The sequence below is a fragment of the Rasamsonia byssochlamydoides genome, assembly GCF_041956645.1.
Source record: "Rasamsonia byssochlamydoides strain NRRL 3658 unplaced genomic scaffold VTN77scaffold_25, whole genome shotgun sequence".
NCBI classification, from domain to species: domain Eukaryota; kingdom Fungi; phylum Ascomycota; class Eurotiomycetes; order Eurotiales; family Trichocomaceae; genus Rasamsonia; species Rasamsonia byssochlamydoides.
In genome coordinates, this window is record NW_027192408.1 from 20,152 (window position 1) to 33,868 (window position 13,717).

At 50.1% G+C, this 13,717-nt stretch overlaps 6 protein-coding genes across 6 annotated transcripts; 3 read left to right on the forward strand and 3 right to left on the reverse strand.

Moving 5' to 3' along the window:
- Positions 1-197: 197 nt before the first annotated feature.
- VTN77DRAFT_3526 (uncharacterized protein) lies at positions 198-4,817 on the reverse strand (the record flags this gene model as incomplete). The annotated part of the gene is made up of 4 exons (XM_069419484.1): positions 198-3,793; positions 3,844-4,357; positions 4,407-4,718; positions 4,770-4,817. 4 exons carry the CDS (start codon positions 4,815-4,817, stop codon positions 198-200), a joined length of 4,470 nt encoding a protein of 1,489 aa, XP_069278317.1.
- Positions 4,818-5,558: 741 nt separating this feature from the next.
- Positions 5,559-5,952, forward strand: VTN77DRAFT_3527 (uncharacterized protein; the record flags this gene model as incomplete). The annotated part of the gene is made up of 2 exons (XM_069419485.1): positions 5,559-5,780; positions 5,839-5,952. The coding sequence occupies 2 exons, from the start codon at positions 5,559-5,561 to the stop codon at positions 5,950-5,952; spliced, it is 336 nt and encodes a 111-aa protein (XP_069278318.1).
- Positions 5,953-6,943: 991 nt separating this feature from the next.
- VTN77DRAFT_3528 (uncharacterized protein) lies at positions 6,944-9,448 on the reverse strand (the record flags this gene model as incomplete). Its single annotated transcript, XM_069419486.1, has 5 exons — positions 6,944-7,344; positions 7,407-7,902; positions 7,965-9,220; positions 9,283-9,335; positions 9,387-9,448. The coding sequence occupies 5 exons, from the start codon at positions 9,446-9,448 to the stop codon at positions 6,944-6,946; spliced, it is 2,268 nt and encodes a 755-aa protein (XP_069278319.1).
- A 969-nt stretch (positions 9,449-10,417) lies between these two features.
- VTN77DRAFT_3529 (uncharacterized protein) lies at positions 10,418-11,510 on the reverse strand (the record flags this gene model as incomplete). The annotated part of the gene is made up of 5 exons (XM_069419487.1): positions 10,418-10,683; positions 10,746-10,809; positions 10,893-11,045; positions 11,118-11,235; positions 11,287-11,510. 5 exons carry the CDS (start codon positions 11,508-11,510, stop codon positions 10,418-10,420), a joined length of 825 nt encoding a protein of 274 aa, XP_069278320.1.
- Positions 11,511-12,190: 680 nt separating this feature from the next.
- On the forward strand, positions 12,191-12,592 carry VTN77DRAFT_3530 (uncharacterized protein; the record flags this gene model as incomplete). The annotated part of the gene is made up of 2 exons (XM_069419489.1): positions 12,191-12,349; positions 12,404-12,592. 2 exons carry the CDS (start codon positions 12,191-12,193, stop codon positions 12,590-12,592), a joined length of 348 nt encoding a protein of 115 aa, XP_069278321.1.
- A 72-nt stretch (positions 12,593-12,664) lies between these two features.
- Positions 12,665-13,461, forward strand: VTN77DRAFT_3531 (uncharacterized protein; the record flags this gene model as incomplete). Its single annotated transcript, XM_069419490.1, has 3 exons — positions 12,665-13,011; positions 13,066-13,197; positions 13,263-13,461. 3 exons carry the CDS (start codon positions 12,665-12,667, stop codon positions 13,459-13,461), a joined length of 678 nt encoding a protein of 225 aa, XP_069278322.1.
- Positions 13,462-13,717: the final 256 nt, after the last annotated feature.

A 13,717-nucleotide genomic window follows, 5' to 3' on the forward strand; every position in this document is an offset into this window, starting at 1 on the left:
TCCCAAATGGGTCTGGTCTCCTAGAGTGGAAATGGACAAATTAGGTAAGGTCTTCGACCGCAATAGATCAATCAATCCATAATCTATGTCTAGAAACTACCTACTATCTTCTATTTACTTATCTACACACTGGTCAATTTTTTTCATTGTCATATCCACTTTCAGTATCTTCAACCTCATGCAATCCTGTAATCTCTTCATGGCGCTTGCGTTGGCGCTGCTGCCGATGACATCTCCTTCACATGCCCCTGCTTCGACACCGTCCCCCGGTCCAACACAACATAGTACTCCGCATCCTTGATCGCCTCCAACCGATGAGCAATGGTGATGACGGTGGACTCGCGCATTTCCTCTCGGATAACCTTCTGTATTTCCAGAGAGGTCTCGTGATCGATCGACGCCGTTGCTTCGTCGAGGATGACGATCGGGCTACGACGGAGGACGGCGCGCGCGAGGCCGATCAGTTGGCGTTGTCCCTGGCTCAGGTTCCGACCGCCGGCCTCGACGTGCGTGTGCAGCGTCCAGCCGTGTCGGCTGCTGCCGATGCGCTTGAGGACGTCGGAGCACTCCTCGTCCGAGTACTCGCCCGTTGGGTCGAGATTGAGGCGGATATTTCCCGGAAAGAGGGTAGGATCCTGCGCGACGAACGTTACGCGAGTGCGGAGTGCTTGTGTGCTCACTTCGGAAATGTCGATGTTGTCTACGAGGATGCGGCCTGACTCTGGTCGAATGACGCCGAGAAGGGACAGTGCCAAGGTGGATTTCCCACTCCCTGTCCGACCTATGACTGCTGTCGTAGACCCACCAGGGATTTCAAGAGAGATGTTGGTGAGTGAGGGGTCGAGATGAGGCGCATATCGAATCGTGACGTCTTCGAACGTGATGGCAGAACCAAATCTCGGCCAAGATGCTGTCGGATTAATTGTTCCTGCCGGTTCTTGCTCAATATGGCGAAGCTCGTCTACTCTCTCAACCGACACGAAGTCCATCTGCAGCTGGCCGTATTGTTTACACAGCGCATGTGTAGACTCCACAAAGCTATTTGCTGCAATCAGCACGAATGCAATCAAACCAGGAGAGATGCCCGTATACAGAGCAAGCGCGGTAAGGCAAAACGTAGACAAGGCCGACAAGCTTTCGAAGCGATACACCAGCCAGCTCTGAAGGGACCAGTAGAAATGATCCATCCCCTGAAACGTATCCACCACTTCGATCACTCGGTTCTGAAAGCGGACTTGTGCGCGAAACGCGCGAACCGTCGTCAAGCCATGCAGTAGCTCACCAAAGTTGGACATTAAGGGACTGAGTGATACCATTTCCAACCGCCGAAGGCTCTGTGATGTAGGGAGAAAGCGCAAAAAGATAATGATGAATGCGGCGGTGAGTACAAACGAGAAGACAAGGAAGGTAGGCGTCACCGAAGCGATGACAAGAATGGAGGAAACCCAGGTGATTGCTTGGAATGCAATGACCTGAAATTGCTCACTGATATTGCCATCGACTACTCCGATATCCGATGTCAGACGGTTCATCAACCGCCCGACAGGAGTGACATCGAAGAATCTGAATGTGGCATTGCTAACCCGTACCATCACCTGTTGGAACAGCGTCTTTCCTGCACAGTACACTATGACAAGCATTAATAGCTGCGCCACCAAGAGAGTGACAGATTGGAAAGTGGCAATCATGAAGAATGCCCACAGCCAAGGTCGAACATCATCGAGAGGTGGCGGCAATTCGTCAATCGGATTGACAGGGGTGGAGTATGCTGGCAGGGCCGGCGACAATACCCATTCGCCTGTGGAGGGGCTTCTGCCTGAACCAAGGTAACCAAATACCAGGCGAGTCTGATTGTAGGCCTCTCCCCACTCCTTGAGAAACCACGACTGTCCGACTGCTGCAAGGCGATACACCGCTAGAACAGCGACGAGCGCGGCCCACCATTTCAATTTCCCAGCTTTAATGTAATCCCAGTAGACTCTGGCTTGTACTCCCCATTCTGCTCGATATTCCTCTTCAATGAATTTGTCTGGTACTGCCGCAGAAGCCTCCTCTAGCGCTGCTTGGTTCTCAGGCTCGGGTTTGGTAGTTTTTGTTGGCGGTGGTTCACCAGCTGCAGCCGTTGAAGAAATGGCTTCTTTGTCATATACCGTTGCCCGTCCGTCGACGATCTCGACGAACTGATCGGCAATGTGACGAACCAGCGTCGTGCGATGCGTGACGAGAACGACTGTGCGGTCCTGCATGAGGGAGCCCGAAAAGCACTTACGCACGACAGCTTCCGCCGTGTTGTAATCCAGGGCCGACAAGGGATCATCAAGCAGCAAGATCCTCGCTGGGCTGTAGATTGCTCGGGCAAGAGCTACGCGGGCCTTCTGTCCACCGGAGAGGCCGACACCGTTCTCACCCACGAATGACAGGTCCCCGTGCTTGAAGTTGGAAAGATCGGGAAACAAAGCGCACGCGTCCAAAACCCGCTTATAGCGCTGTTCATCGTAAGGAGAGAAGAAGAGGATGTTGTCGCGGATGCTCATGCTTTGTAGCCATGGTGTCTGCGCGCAATATCCGACCATTTCATTGGGTAGATAAGAGTGACCGCGTAGCTTGTCGAGCTCGCCGAGAAGTGCTTGAAGGAGAGCTGTCTTTCCTGCACCTACTTTGCCATAGACCACAGTCAGACCTTTCGGAATGGTCAAGCTCACATCGGAAAGCACCGGTGACATCCTGCCAGGCCAGGCCAAAGAACAAGATTCCAACCGAAGCGGAGAAGAATCCCCTGAGGATTCGACTGCCCCCTTTTCCTTGTCTGGTTCTGCCATGAAATCCTCGATTCTTCCAACAGCGATGGACGCGTTGATCAGGGCTGTAATCAGGCCAGGAATCTCTCGAAGCCGGGTTTCCAACATGGTAAAGAGCTGCAGCGCAGGGAAGATGATGTCGATACTCAGCGCATGGCCAGCCAAGAGGGTATAGGCGTAAAGAGCCACCACAGGAAAGACGCCGCTCGCGAAAGCGTTAATAAAGCGAATCAAAATGTTCCACAGACTGGTGATTATTCGGAGATCCAGCTCAGATTGTCTGGCATCCATGACCTGACGAAGCCAGTGATTTTGCCATCCATACCAGCGGAGATGACGGATTGCTTCCACGAACTGAGAAGTGATCTGGAGTCTTGCATCTGTCGCTGCTCTCCTAACGCGCTCCCATCGAAGAAGTTCGCGAGTGATCATTGCGTTCAGCGCCTGAGCAACCAAAACGGCCGAGATTCCCAAGAAGCAGGAGGGTCCAAATAGCTTCCAGACGAGGATGGTGGCGATAATCAGTCCTACAGGTTTATCGACCAAAGCGTCAACTTCCCAAAACCTCTGAGCCACTTCATAGACATCTCCACGGAGCAGGTTCAATATCTTGCCCATTGATGCAGTCTCTTTGACCTTTTCTTTGTGAGCCTTGCGTCTCCAAGGAATGAGCCCACATAGTTTTCTCTGCTTAGGGCCGGTTGTGCCGTTGATAAGTTCGCCTTCCTGATCTTCCAATCCTTTCGGCTGGCTCTTTGCATCTAAACCAACCATGTTTTTTCTTGATAGTGCCTTCTCGTAAACCATCATGATCATCTCACCCCTGCTTCTCTCGTAACATCGCCTACCGTACCAGAGATTGAACACCTGTGATTGGGCAGCAACCAGACGAAGGATCAGAGTTAACAAAGCGTACGTCAAGGCGACGCGCTTCGGCGTGCTGGGATCCTTCATCACCTGCAAGAGTTGCTGCAATAACACTGGAGTGGAGAAGTCTGCAAAGGCGTCAGCACCAGCCGTCTCTAGAGTGTGTTCAAAGCCAGACCGCAAAACATTCGCACGGTTGCAATGGTGCTAATAATGAAGACGTCGATGCCATTAGCCTGAAGCAAACGACCAAGGACCGATCCCTTCAGGTGACGAAATTTCTCATGCAGCCTCTGGTGTTGGAACTCAAAAGGAAGGAGCCAAACATCCTTTTCGTGAAGCTGTCTTTTCTGCCCGATGGAAATTAGTGGCGCCATCCACGATACGCTGAGGAATTGCCAGAGTCGCAGGTTGTCTTCCGGACTGCGGAAATCGCTGGATGACGGCTGACCCACGGGACCAATATTGCTAGAGGGGAGTGAGGGTTCACGAAGAGGCATAAGAAGAAGGGTTAGACAAGCGGCCGCAGCAGCACCGATGGCAACATAGTGAGCAGCAGCTTTCAACCCTTCAGAAGCATCACGATTGACTACGAACGTGGACTCTACTGCAAATGCTGCAAGAAAGTATGCAAGCATTGAAGTCGGGCATGACCTCGGACGCTTGATAGCGATCAGGAGCGCAGCAGCTCCCTGGCTACTTATCAGTCAATGCTTGCTGGAGAGGCAAGAGAACGCTTACCCATGAGACAAGAAGGATAGCAGCAATCAGATCGCGTCCTGGTGGGAGCAATTGGACGATTTCCGCCGTGAAGCCAACAACCGAGAGGGTGAAAAGGGAGATCGCCCAGCCTGACGGTTGTTTTGCTCCTTCTGGCGGCAGCTCGGAGCGCTCTGGGAATTGCTCCGAAACAAAGGGTCTAGTCCACTTGGGACGCCATCGAGGGAAAAAATGGCCAAGCAGATAGTTGATTGCAACAATGAGTACTATAATGGCTGGGATGGCTGAGAAATATGGCATGGCACAGGGTGATAACCGGGCCTTGGCCGAGTCCTAGATAGGAGTTAATACTCGTGGCAGTTACTTGTGAAGTCTTGCACATACCCATATTGGGTAGCAAGAATGTCTAGTGCCATGATTCTCCATCGGCATTTCGAAACTCCAAGTTAACGAGTGAGCTGTGGAGTAGAGGAAGGCATGATGATGATAACAAAGTGTCCAAGTTCCTCTAGCCTGGTCGACGCTTCGGTTGGGCCAGTTCTGCCACTTCTGACCGCCTCCCTCTTTGATATTTTGATTGTTAGTCAGAATGAATTATACTCAGCATAAATAGTTGCATAAGCGTTAATTATAGACAGCTATTAAAAGTATTTTTTTTATAGTAGGCATTAAATAGTAAAAGATTTGGTTTTGGATTAATATTTCTCAAGATCGAACCAATTGTAAAATATATGCACAGTACTTGGGCATGGCAGCCTCCAGGAACTAGGCGTGGTAGCCCTAAAAACTAGGGGCAAGAGCCCCTCGAGACTAGGCAGATGGCCCCTAATAACGGGATACAGCAGCCTCTAAAAATTAGGCGTAGTAGGTAGAGACACGGTATTTTAGTGGCACTCATCCCTGGTTTTTAGGCACTGTGATACCTAGCCTCCAGGGACTACCACGCCTAGAAAGTACCCCGTACTTATACTCAATAATTAGGTCTATCAAAACAAGTTATATCATAGTATTTAACGTATTTACGTTCGATACGAACGACGGGTTCCTTTCAAAGAAATATGAATACGGACACGAAGAGCCCCCTACTGAATTGTATGGCATCTTCCCAACCATAACCGTTGCTGCTTATCTTTGAATGTGAGTGCAGCTAATACTACGGTTCATACAGCCCCCATGAAGAGGATCACCGAGAAGGGCTTTAAGACGCAGGACGGCATTTGTCACGATTTGGATATTATCGTCTGCGCAACCAGGTTCGATACCTCGTGGATTCCCCGGTTTCCCCTCGTCGCGAGAGGGAAGAATCTGCAGAACATTTGGAGAACACAAGGCGCGCTGTCGTATCTCGCGGCGGCGGTCACCGAGTTTCCCAACCTTCTTTCCTTCGCTGGGTCGGTAAGCAACAACAAGAATTTCTTCTTTTAGCCTCACTGGCCTTGTCTATTCTGTCAAGTATGACCCCCTCGCCGTCGGCTCCCTGCTGCCCATCATCAAACTCTTTACCATCTGCGACGTCGTGACCAAGATGGAGGTAGAGCACATCAAGGCTGTCGCACCGCGGATGTAGCCCGCGCTGCAGTTCAATAAGCACCACAACCTCTTCGTCCAGCGGACGGCGTAGTCAGAGCCGTGCTCGTCGTAGTTTAAGCGAGGCAATCCCAATGGGTCGTTGACCATGTACCCAGGGTCAGGGAACCATTTCTTTGACATGCTGAAGGTCTGTGATACGAGGATTATGAGACCGAGTGCTGGAACGACAATCAGTGGCAGTGTTTGGGTAATGGGCTTTCTGTCAGAGAGTTTGATGGGCGCGACACGACATTTTATATGAGGTTGCTGGATGGGTGGGATCGGCAGCCGGAGTATAAGTTATGAGTTTGATTAGCTGACAGTAAGTTTGATCAACTGGTGATCTACCCAGGGAGTACCTGGGAGAAGACATAAAAGCTCGTGTGAGGAAAAGGGATTGTGGACGAAGGAGGTCAGGTGCCTATACGGGCAGCCCGCGAGCCAGTCAGCCCTAGCCCTAAGCCCTAAGCCCTGGTCTCAGGTCTAGGTCAAGGTGCTGAATCACCAGACGACATGGGACATGAGTGAAATGCAACCCGAATCTGTAGCTCGTCTTATCTTAGTAGCAAACTCATCTATCTGCTATAGAAGATGAACAAACGTTTGTTTTGTTAGGCAGAGAAATATATTCTCTCTGCTCGACCGTAATGAATAATAGAGGAAGGAATAGTATCGAAAATAAAGATGGGACCGAAGTAAAACCTCCATTGGATTTTTTTCATCATGATTAGTATAATTTACTTAGGTGCTCAGTTATAAGCTTTTTTTTTTTTAAAAAAAAAGGCGCTTTAAGATTAAGATCACATGCTAATTCTAGCTATCGCTCAACAAAGTCTCTGAGCATCCTCCTTACCTAAAAAGGAAAGTCAAGGGTACACGTAGAACTCCGTACGTATATGCATATATGCACATATATACATCCATTGTCCTTCCTACCTGTCACCCATTAAGTTCCCTATTCGTCATTCATCATCATCATCGTTCATCAATTAATGCCACTGGTTAACAGGCACATCCAGCTGCTCCCAGAACGTGTGGTCTTCCCACGACATAGACATCATCCACGCATCGCTGTTGATCAGCGTGGAGGGCTGGGGAGTAAACGCCGTGTCGTCCGATCGGAGACCTCCTCCTCCAACGGCTGGAGAAGAAGTAGAAGTAGTAGTAGAAGAAGGATGGTTAAGTACGTGGCTGAGGTTATTGGGGTTGCTGCTGCCGCTATATGATAAGGTGTGTGATGATGTTGTTGATGGGTCGGGCCAGGAGGAAGTGGAGGAGGCGGTATGACTGTTGTTGTTATTGTTGTTGTTACTGGTATTTGACTGCAAGAACATGACCCTTCCTTGGGCGGAGTCATCGCTTGTCATGCCTGAGAATCCGATTCCAATCGCTAGCCACAGTTTAGCGATGATCCGAATATATATGAGAGATGCTGCGGGAAAAGGAACCTACAGTTAGAAGGATTATTCAACTGCTTCGGCGTCGATCGCTCCACCTTCTCCAGCAGCTTCTGGATCATCTTGCTGTCCTGTAAATGGATCAGGCTCTGCGGATAGACACTGCCCTCAGCAGGATCCGTCTCCGGCAGACCCTTGAATTTCTGCTCCATTGTCGTCGTCACCCATCCAACCCCCTTCCAATACGCGATCAGCGCCCGCAACGTTCTCAGACAGATCTCATAATTGGACCGGTTCGTCAGCGCCTTCAGCGTGTTGGATGTCGCCAGCGATTCGGCCACAAAAACCAGCCCTGCCATCTCGATGGCCTGATCGGTAAACGGACTCGAGACGATCGACTTCGGGTCGACCACCTCCGTCAGGCTGAGGATCGAACTGATCGTCCTGGCGGACGACAGGGCAATTCCGCGACTTTCACTGTTGAGAAAGACGTTGTTCGACTCCGCATTCTGTCCGTATCGGAGTCCGGGTCGATGGATCGCAATCATCACCTAGGCATTGGTCAGTCAAAATAATTCGAATACACTCTGGGCTGCTACTGCTGCCTGCTTACCGCGTTGAACCACAGGTGCAGCAGGAGGAACGCGCCACCCTCACCCTTCTGGACATAGGCCTGGAAATTATTGACATCAAAAGTTAAGTTCGGATGGAGAGTGAGGTAGAATGCGATGAGCTCATCGCTGTATCGCGTCAACCGCTCCATCATCGCAGGTGCGAGGATAGCTTGTTGGTCAGCAAGCACATTAATCTCTGAGTTGACCAGCCCCTGCGTCTGAATCACAATAACCATACTTCGAAACGGAGACGGGTATGGCTCGTCGGCCTGCGGCGGATAGGGCACATCAATATATTCTTGTTGGATCGTCAACGGGCGGCCCGTTGCAAACGATATGATATGGTCGTGAAAATTGACCGCCCAGAAGAGATTGGACACCACCCAGTACTCCTGCGGGTCTGTAATACTCTCCGGACCGGAGATGGCTGCCTTGTGCATTCCAAGATCAACGGCCATCCGACACGCCATACCCATGTACATCCATACGCCGACATCGTGGTTGCTTGCCAACTCGAGCCACACAACCATCAGGATGCTTGCAACAGTCTCGTAGCTGGGGAGGTTGAGCAACGGCACCAGCAGGAACTTTGCTTTCTCCGAGAAGATGTCGCCGCGGAGGTGTAAAGGTCCACGTTTCAGCTCGGGCAGATCGGAAAATCGAGCCGCAAGACCACAGATGGTATTAAGAAGCAACGACGATACTTTTTTAGCCTTGACAGATTCAATAAAGGGCTTACGAGAATAGAACGGAAAGTGACATTCATAATAGTCAAAGAATGTGTCCAAAAGCGGGTAGAGGATGTTAGATCTAGGAGTGATGTTGTCTTCTTCGAACAGAGGAGAGCTCGTCGTGAGGATCTCCTTCATCATTCCAACCGGTCCGGATCCTTCCTCGGAAAGTGGTGATGATGTGCTGAACGAATGGAGATCTCGTTCTGGCTGATTGGAGTGCCTCACGTCGAAGAGCATCTTCTTGTAACCCGGGGCGATGCCCGTGGGTCCGAACCAGCGGAAGAAAGGAATCCTAATCGGATGCGCTCCCGGAGTAACAGTGGCTGATTCTGATTCTTTCACAGTCCTGTCTGGCAGGACCGTGCTGGGCGTTGGTGCTGGAAGAGACGCCTGTCGTCCTGCTGAAGACGATTCTGGACTTCCACTGCTGGCAGGAGGTGAAAAATAGTGCATCACAAACTGGACTCGATGGTTCACTCGGGTCTCTCGATACTCGCAAGAGGAACCACTCTTGCTACAGGCTTTGCATCAACTGTGAGCTGTGGTCGATGGAATATTTTAGGCATGCTCAGAATCGGCATACCTTGGCATTCTGGCTTCGCGCCATCGCACCTGAGCTTCCTCTCTCGACATCTCCTGTTCAGGATTAATTAGCGATCGAAGAGATGCGATCATGTCTGCACTTACTTGCAGGCGATGGAGGTTCTTTTCCTCCGACGGCCTATTTCTCTCTCTGAGCTATCGCCCATATTCTCACCTCTTGCGCAAAGCCAGTCGCATTAGGAAAGAAATTATCAGATATTCATGCAATATATGTCCGCCAGAGATCTCTAGATGCTAGATGACTGAATGAAATGTTCCAAAGTTATTAAGCCCTGACGGTCCCTGACACCCGCTCGGAAATATGTATTATTTTGGCGCGTTAGAGAACCCTTCTGACAGACGACCCTGACATATCCGCGCTGGATAGGACGGAGAAATCTCTAACATTCGATCAGAATCCTGCCAAACCGGAAAAGAAGAGGTTTGCATTCTCCGAGATGACAGTCTGGCGGAGATGTCAGAAGTGTGAGAAGCATCAATGCGTGACTGGTTCTGGCACGTGACTGTGCATCACCGTCACATCGCGTCGTCTCGTTAGGTTACTGTAACGTCTGGCATGCAAATCCCGAGCTACAGGCTCATTCGTTCTGGAATCTTGTTCGGGATTCGAACTGGCCAGCCTCGAGATGCTGTAGTTTGTTTTCTTTTCCTCTTGATATTTCCTTTTGATATTTGGATGTTTTGTTATTTCCCTTGAGTATCACATTGTTATATGGAAGGACTGCAACTATTTCACTGAAATAAGCTGGAGTCAACCATTACAATGTCGCAGAAAGGGGTGATGATGATGGTCATGTGACTTCACAACACGTGAGTATCACATGTATCTCCTTCCCGATTAGGAAAGATTTCACGTGCTCCTCGCGATCGAAACATGTAGTTTTTTTTTCCCCTCTCCTCAGCTTATATTTTAGTAGGCTCAGTTTCTTGCGACAGAAGGCTTCATCTCTAGTGCCGGTTTAATGGGTTTAAAAGGCTCCTAGATATATAGATAGCTCTACATCTCTGCTCTCGCCTGAAGACACCGCTAAGACTATAACCACATGGTATCATACTATGTTATAACTTAGGCCATATCGTACGTACTATTTATATACAAATTCCAGTTACTCCATTCAGGAGAGAGCAGTTGGCGCTAGCTCGCAGACAGCGAAGCCTCCATACTGGAGAACCGCAGCCCCGATGAAAACATCGTTAAACGGGTCGATCGCTGCGGCCGTCATGTCGCTAACCACGGACCCATCGTCAAAATACATCAGCTCCGGCTGCTCATAGCCGCTTTCCCGTCGAAGGCGGAGGGCCGCAGCTGGAACTCGGAGTTCCTTCCCCAGCGATCGGACGTTCGAAAGGTACGTGGGAAGATCTTCCAGGGTGGGGAAGACTGTGGATCGTGAGTAAGTATTTGAATCAGAATTTAAGATGTTTTGGGACAGCTCCACGTACTGGAGACAACCAAGTCACCCGTAGTAGGAATAACGTTTATATTATCGGCAGCGGCGCCGAGAGACTAGTGATCAACATGTGTTAGACCGGTTTAACCCCTGCTGTATTTTGTTTCGACTCATTAGCTTTGGAGAAATGAATGCCCACCAATGACCGCAGTTCCTCCAGACTGTAGTCCGGTCGAATTTTGAATATCCTAAGGTCTCCCGTCTTGGAGTCTCCGACGAAAAGCTGATCTTGGTATCTGGCAATCCCATTCGCCCCGGGAAAGGTTCTTGTTACCCGTTTACAGGTGACCTCCTGCCTTTCAGTTAGCACAAACGGGAATTTTACCGTACCGGCGGTGTAGATATTCTTGTAGACTGTACCTACCGCGGCCGTCGCATTACAATACTGCACATGAGTTGCCCACGTCCAAGGACCATATTTTTCCTCCAAATATCGAAGCCATCCTTTGGCGAAGTAGTGATCGTTGGTGATGTAGAAATCCCTATTGATGTCAGCGACAGTTGGCCGTTATTATTACAGAAGATGGCCTTACAAAAGACCAGTAGCAACGACGCCGTTGGCCGTTTTGATGTTAGGATGTTTTACATTCCGGACTAATTGCAGAACATCGGTGCCCAGAACGTGAGAGAAGATAGCGATGGAATCGCCATCCCTGGCATGCTTCACCGCGAATAGGTGGATCTTCTTCGAGTCGTCCGGAAAATTATAGATGTCGATTCCATGCGTAACAAAATCGCCCTCCAACCCCTCGATCATCAACTCGATGGTGCGCTTGGAGCGAATGTCGTATTTAAAGAGCGACTCCCGGAACGATGCCTCGGAGCGCTTCGATGCATCATGGACACAGGCTGGAGGATACCAGTGCGTGCGTTCGACAGGATCACCGCAGGCCAGAAATGCCGTGTTGGAGGCGAAATGGATGCGGACGTCTTCGCACGCGTTGGCAGCTTAGTTGACCGTACACCGCTTGCTGTTCAGCGGGCTGCTGTTAGCCCATCGGGTGATATCGTTGTGATCAACGTGGACGCGGCCGAGTAGGCTTGTTGGCTGACGGTATATAGCAGTCCTGGGAGCCTTGTGCTCATCATGGCTGGCAGAAAGTCTGGGACGGAAAAAGTCCATCTTCATCGGAGCCATGACAGCCACGATCGGAGGCGCTCTCCAGGCTGGCTCAGTATCGCTGTCAATGTTCATCGTCTTTCGCTTTGTCAATGGTTTTGGAGTTGGTAAGGCAGTCGCACGCCAATTCTTCCTGCAGGAAAGTTCCCCGTGATTATCTAATAATACTTGTTCGCAGGCATGCTTTTACCTCTTGTGCCCCTGTACCAAAGTGAAGTGTCCCCGCCGCATTCGAGAGGGATGATGGTCGGCTTTCATGGCGTCTGCGTGACCATTGGATATGCCGCTGCGAGGTAGATGCGTTCTGTCGATAAGATATGTCTCTTTGCTCAATCTGGATAATAGTTGGGTTGGTTTCGGCTTTTATTTCGTCAACGCGAACGGCGCTCAATGGCGTCTGCCCTTGGCTGTGCAAGCCATCCCGGCTCTCTTCTGCACGATTGGGATTCTGTTCCTCCCGGAATCTCCACGTTGGCGTAGGCAATATTTTTCCAGACTTTTTTTTTTACCATCGGTTGACCGTGATGTAGTCATCTCTCAAGAACGTTCCGAAGAGGCCCTCCAGATCATTCAGCGGTTGCGTCGCGATGAAGCAGACCCCGACAATACCTTCGCCTACCGGGAATATCAGCAGATCAAGCAGCAGTATCAGATCGACAAGAAGAATGAGGTCTCGTGGAAGGACATGTTCGTCAAGCCGTCGTATCGCAAGCGAGTGATCATCGGCGTAATTGTCATGTTTGCGTCGCAGACGACCGGAACGACCGTTATAGCAAGTACGTTCAACTTGGATGCACACAGGACCTATTGGCAGTACAGTCACTGACTTACCCCTCCAGACTACGGACCAATTGTATGGCGCTCTCGGCTTCGACACCACAATCCAACTTCTATTCTCAGGCTGCTATGCGTCCCTTGCTCTCTGCGGCAACTCCTTTAACGCCCTGACAATCGACTACATTGGCCGGGTGAATGCGCTTCGGTGCGGGTGGATCGGAGATGCTGTCGCGCTGATCGGAGAATGCATCTCGCTCAGTATCTTTGAGCGAACCAGATCGCATTCCGCCGCTATCGCCAGTGTTTTCTTCTTGTTCCTTCACATTGCGCTCTTTGCGTTTAATATCGACGTCACCACATAGTACGTACCTAATTCATTTGTTATCTATAATCTGTCACGCGCTAATTCTGCCAGTGTATATACCTCGGAGATCTTCCCCAACCACATCCGGGCCAAGGGCATGTCCGTGTCGATCGTTGGGTACTTTTCGTCGCTGATCATCTACCTACAAGTGGCACCGACGGCCTTTGCCTCAATCGGATGGAAGTAAGCTCGCCCGACCAGTCCCAGCTGACCAACTTAACGGTCTACTAACTGCAGTCAAAAACCAGGTTCTATCTCGTCTTCCTCATCGCTCTCTTCTTTTTCATCTTGCCGTTGTTCTTCTACTTCCCTGAGACCAAGGGACTCTCTCTGGAGGAAGTCGCTCGGTTGTTTGATGATGAGGTCACCACCATCCGGCTCGACGACACGACGGACACGAGGAAAGAGGACGTCAGTCATGAAAGGGCCGTCCTGACAAAGGGTTGAGCAAAAAAGAGAGAGAGAGAGAGAGAGAGAGAGAGAATGAAATGAAATGAAAAAGAAATAAAAAAGAAAAAGAAAAAGTCAGGATTGTCGTTAGAAGTTGGTAATGGTTGTCTGAGCATATTTAGCATACTAGGTTGCTTGACTCTACCTGATACGTACGATCTCTTATAGAAATAACTCAGGACAGCAAAAGTTGGAGGCAAATTTATAATGTCATTTTAGTCAAAATATACAATCATTACAGGCCTCGCATTGC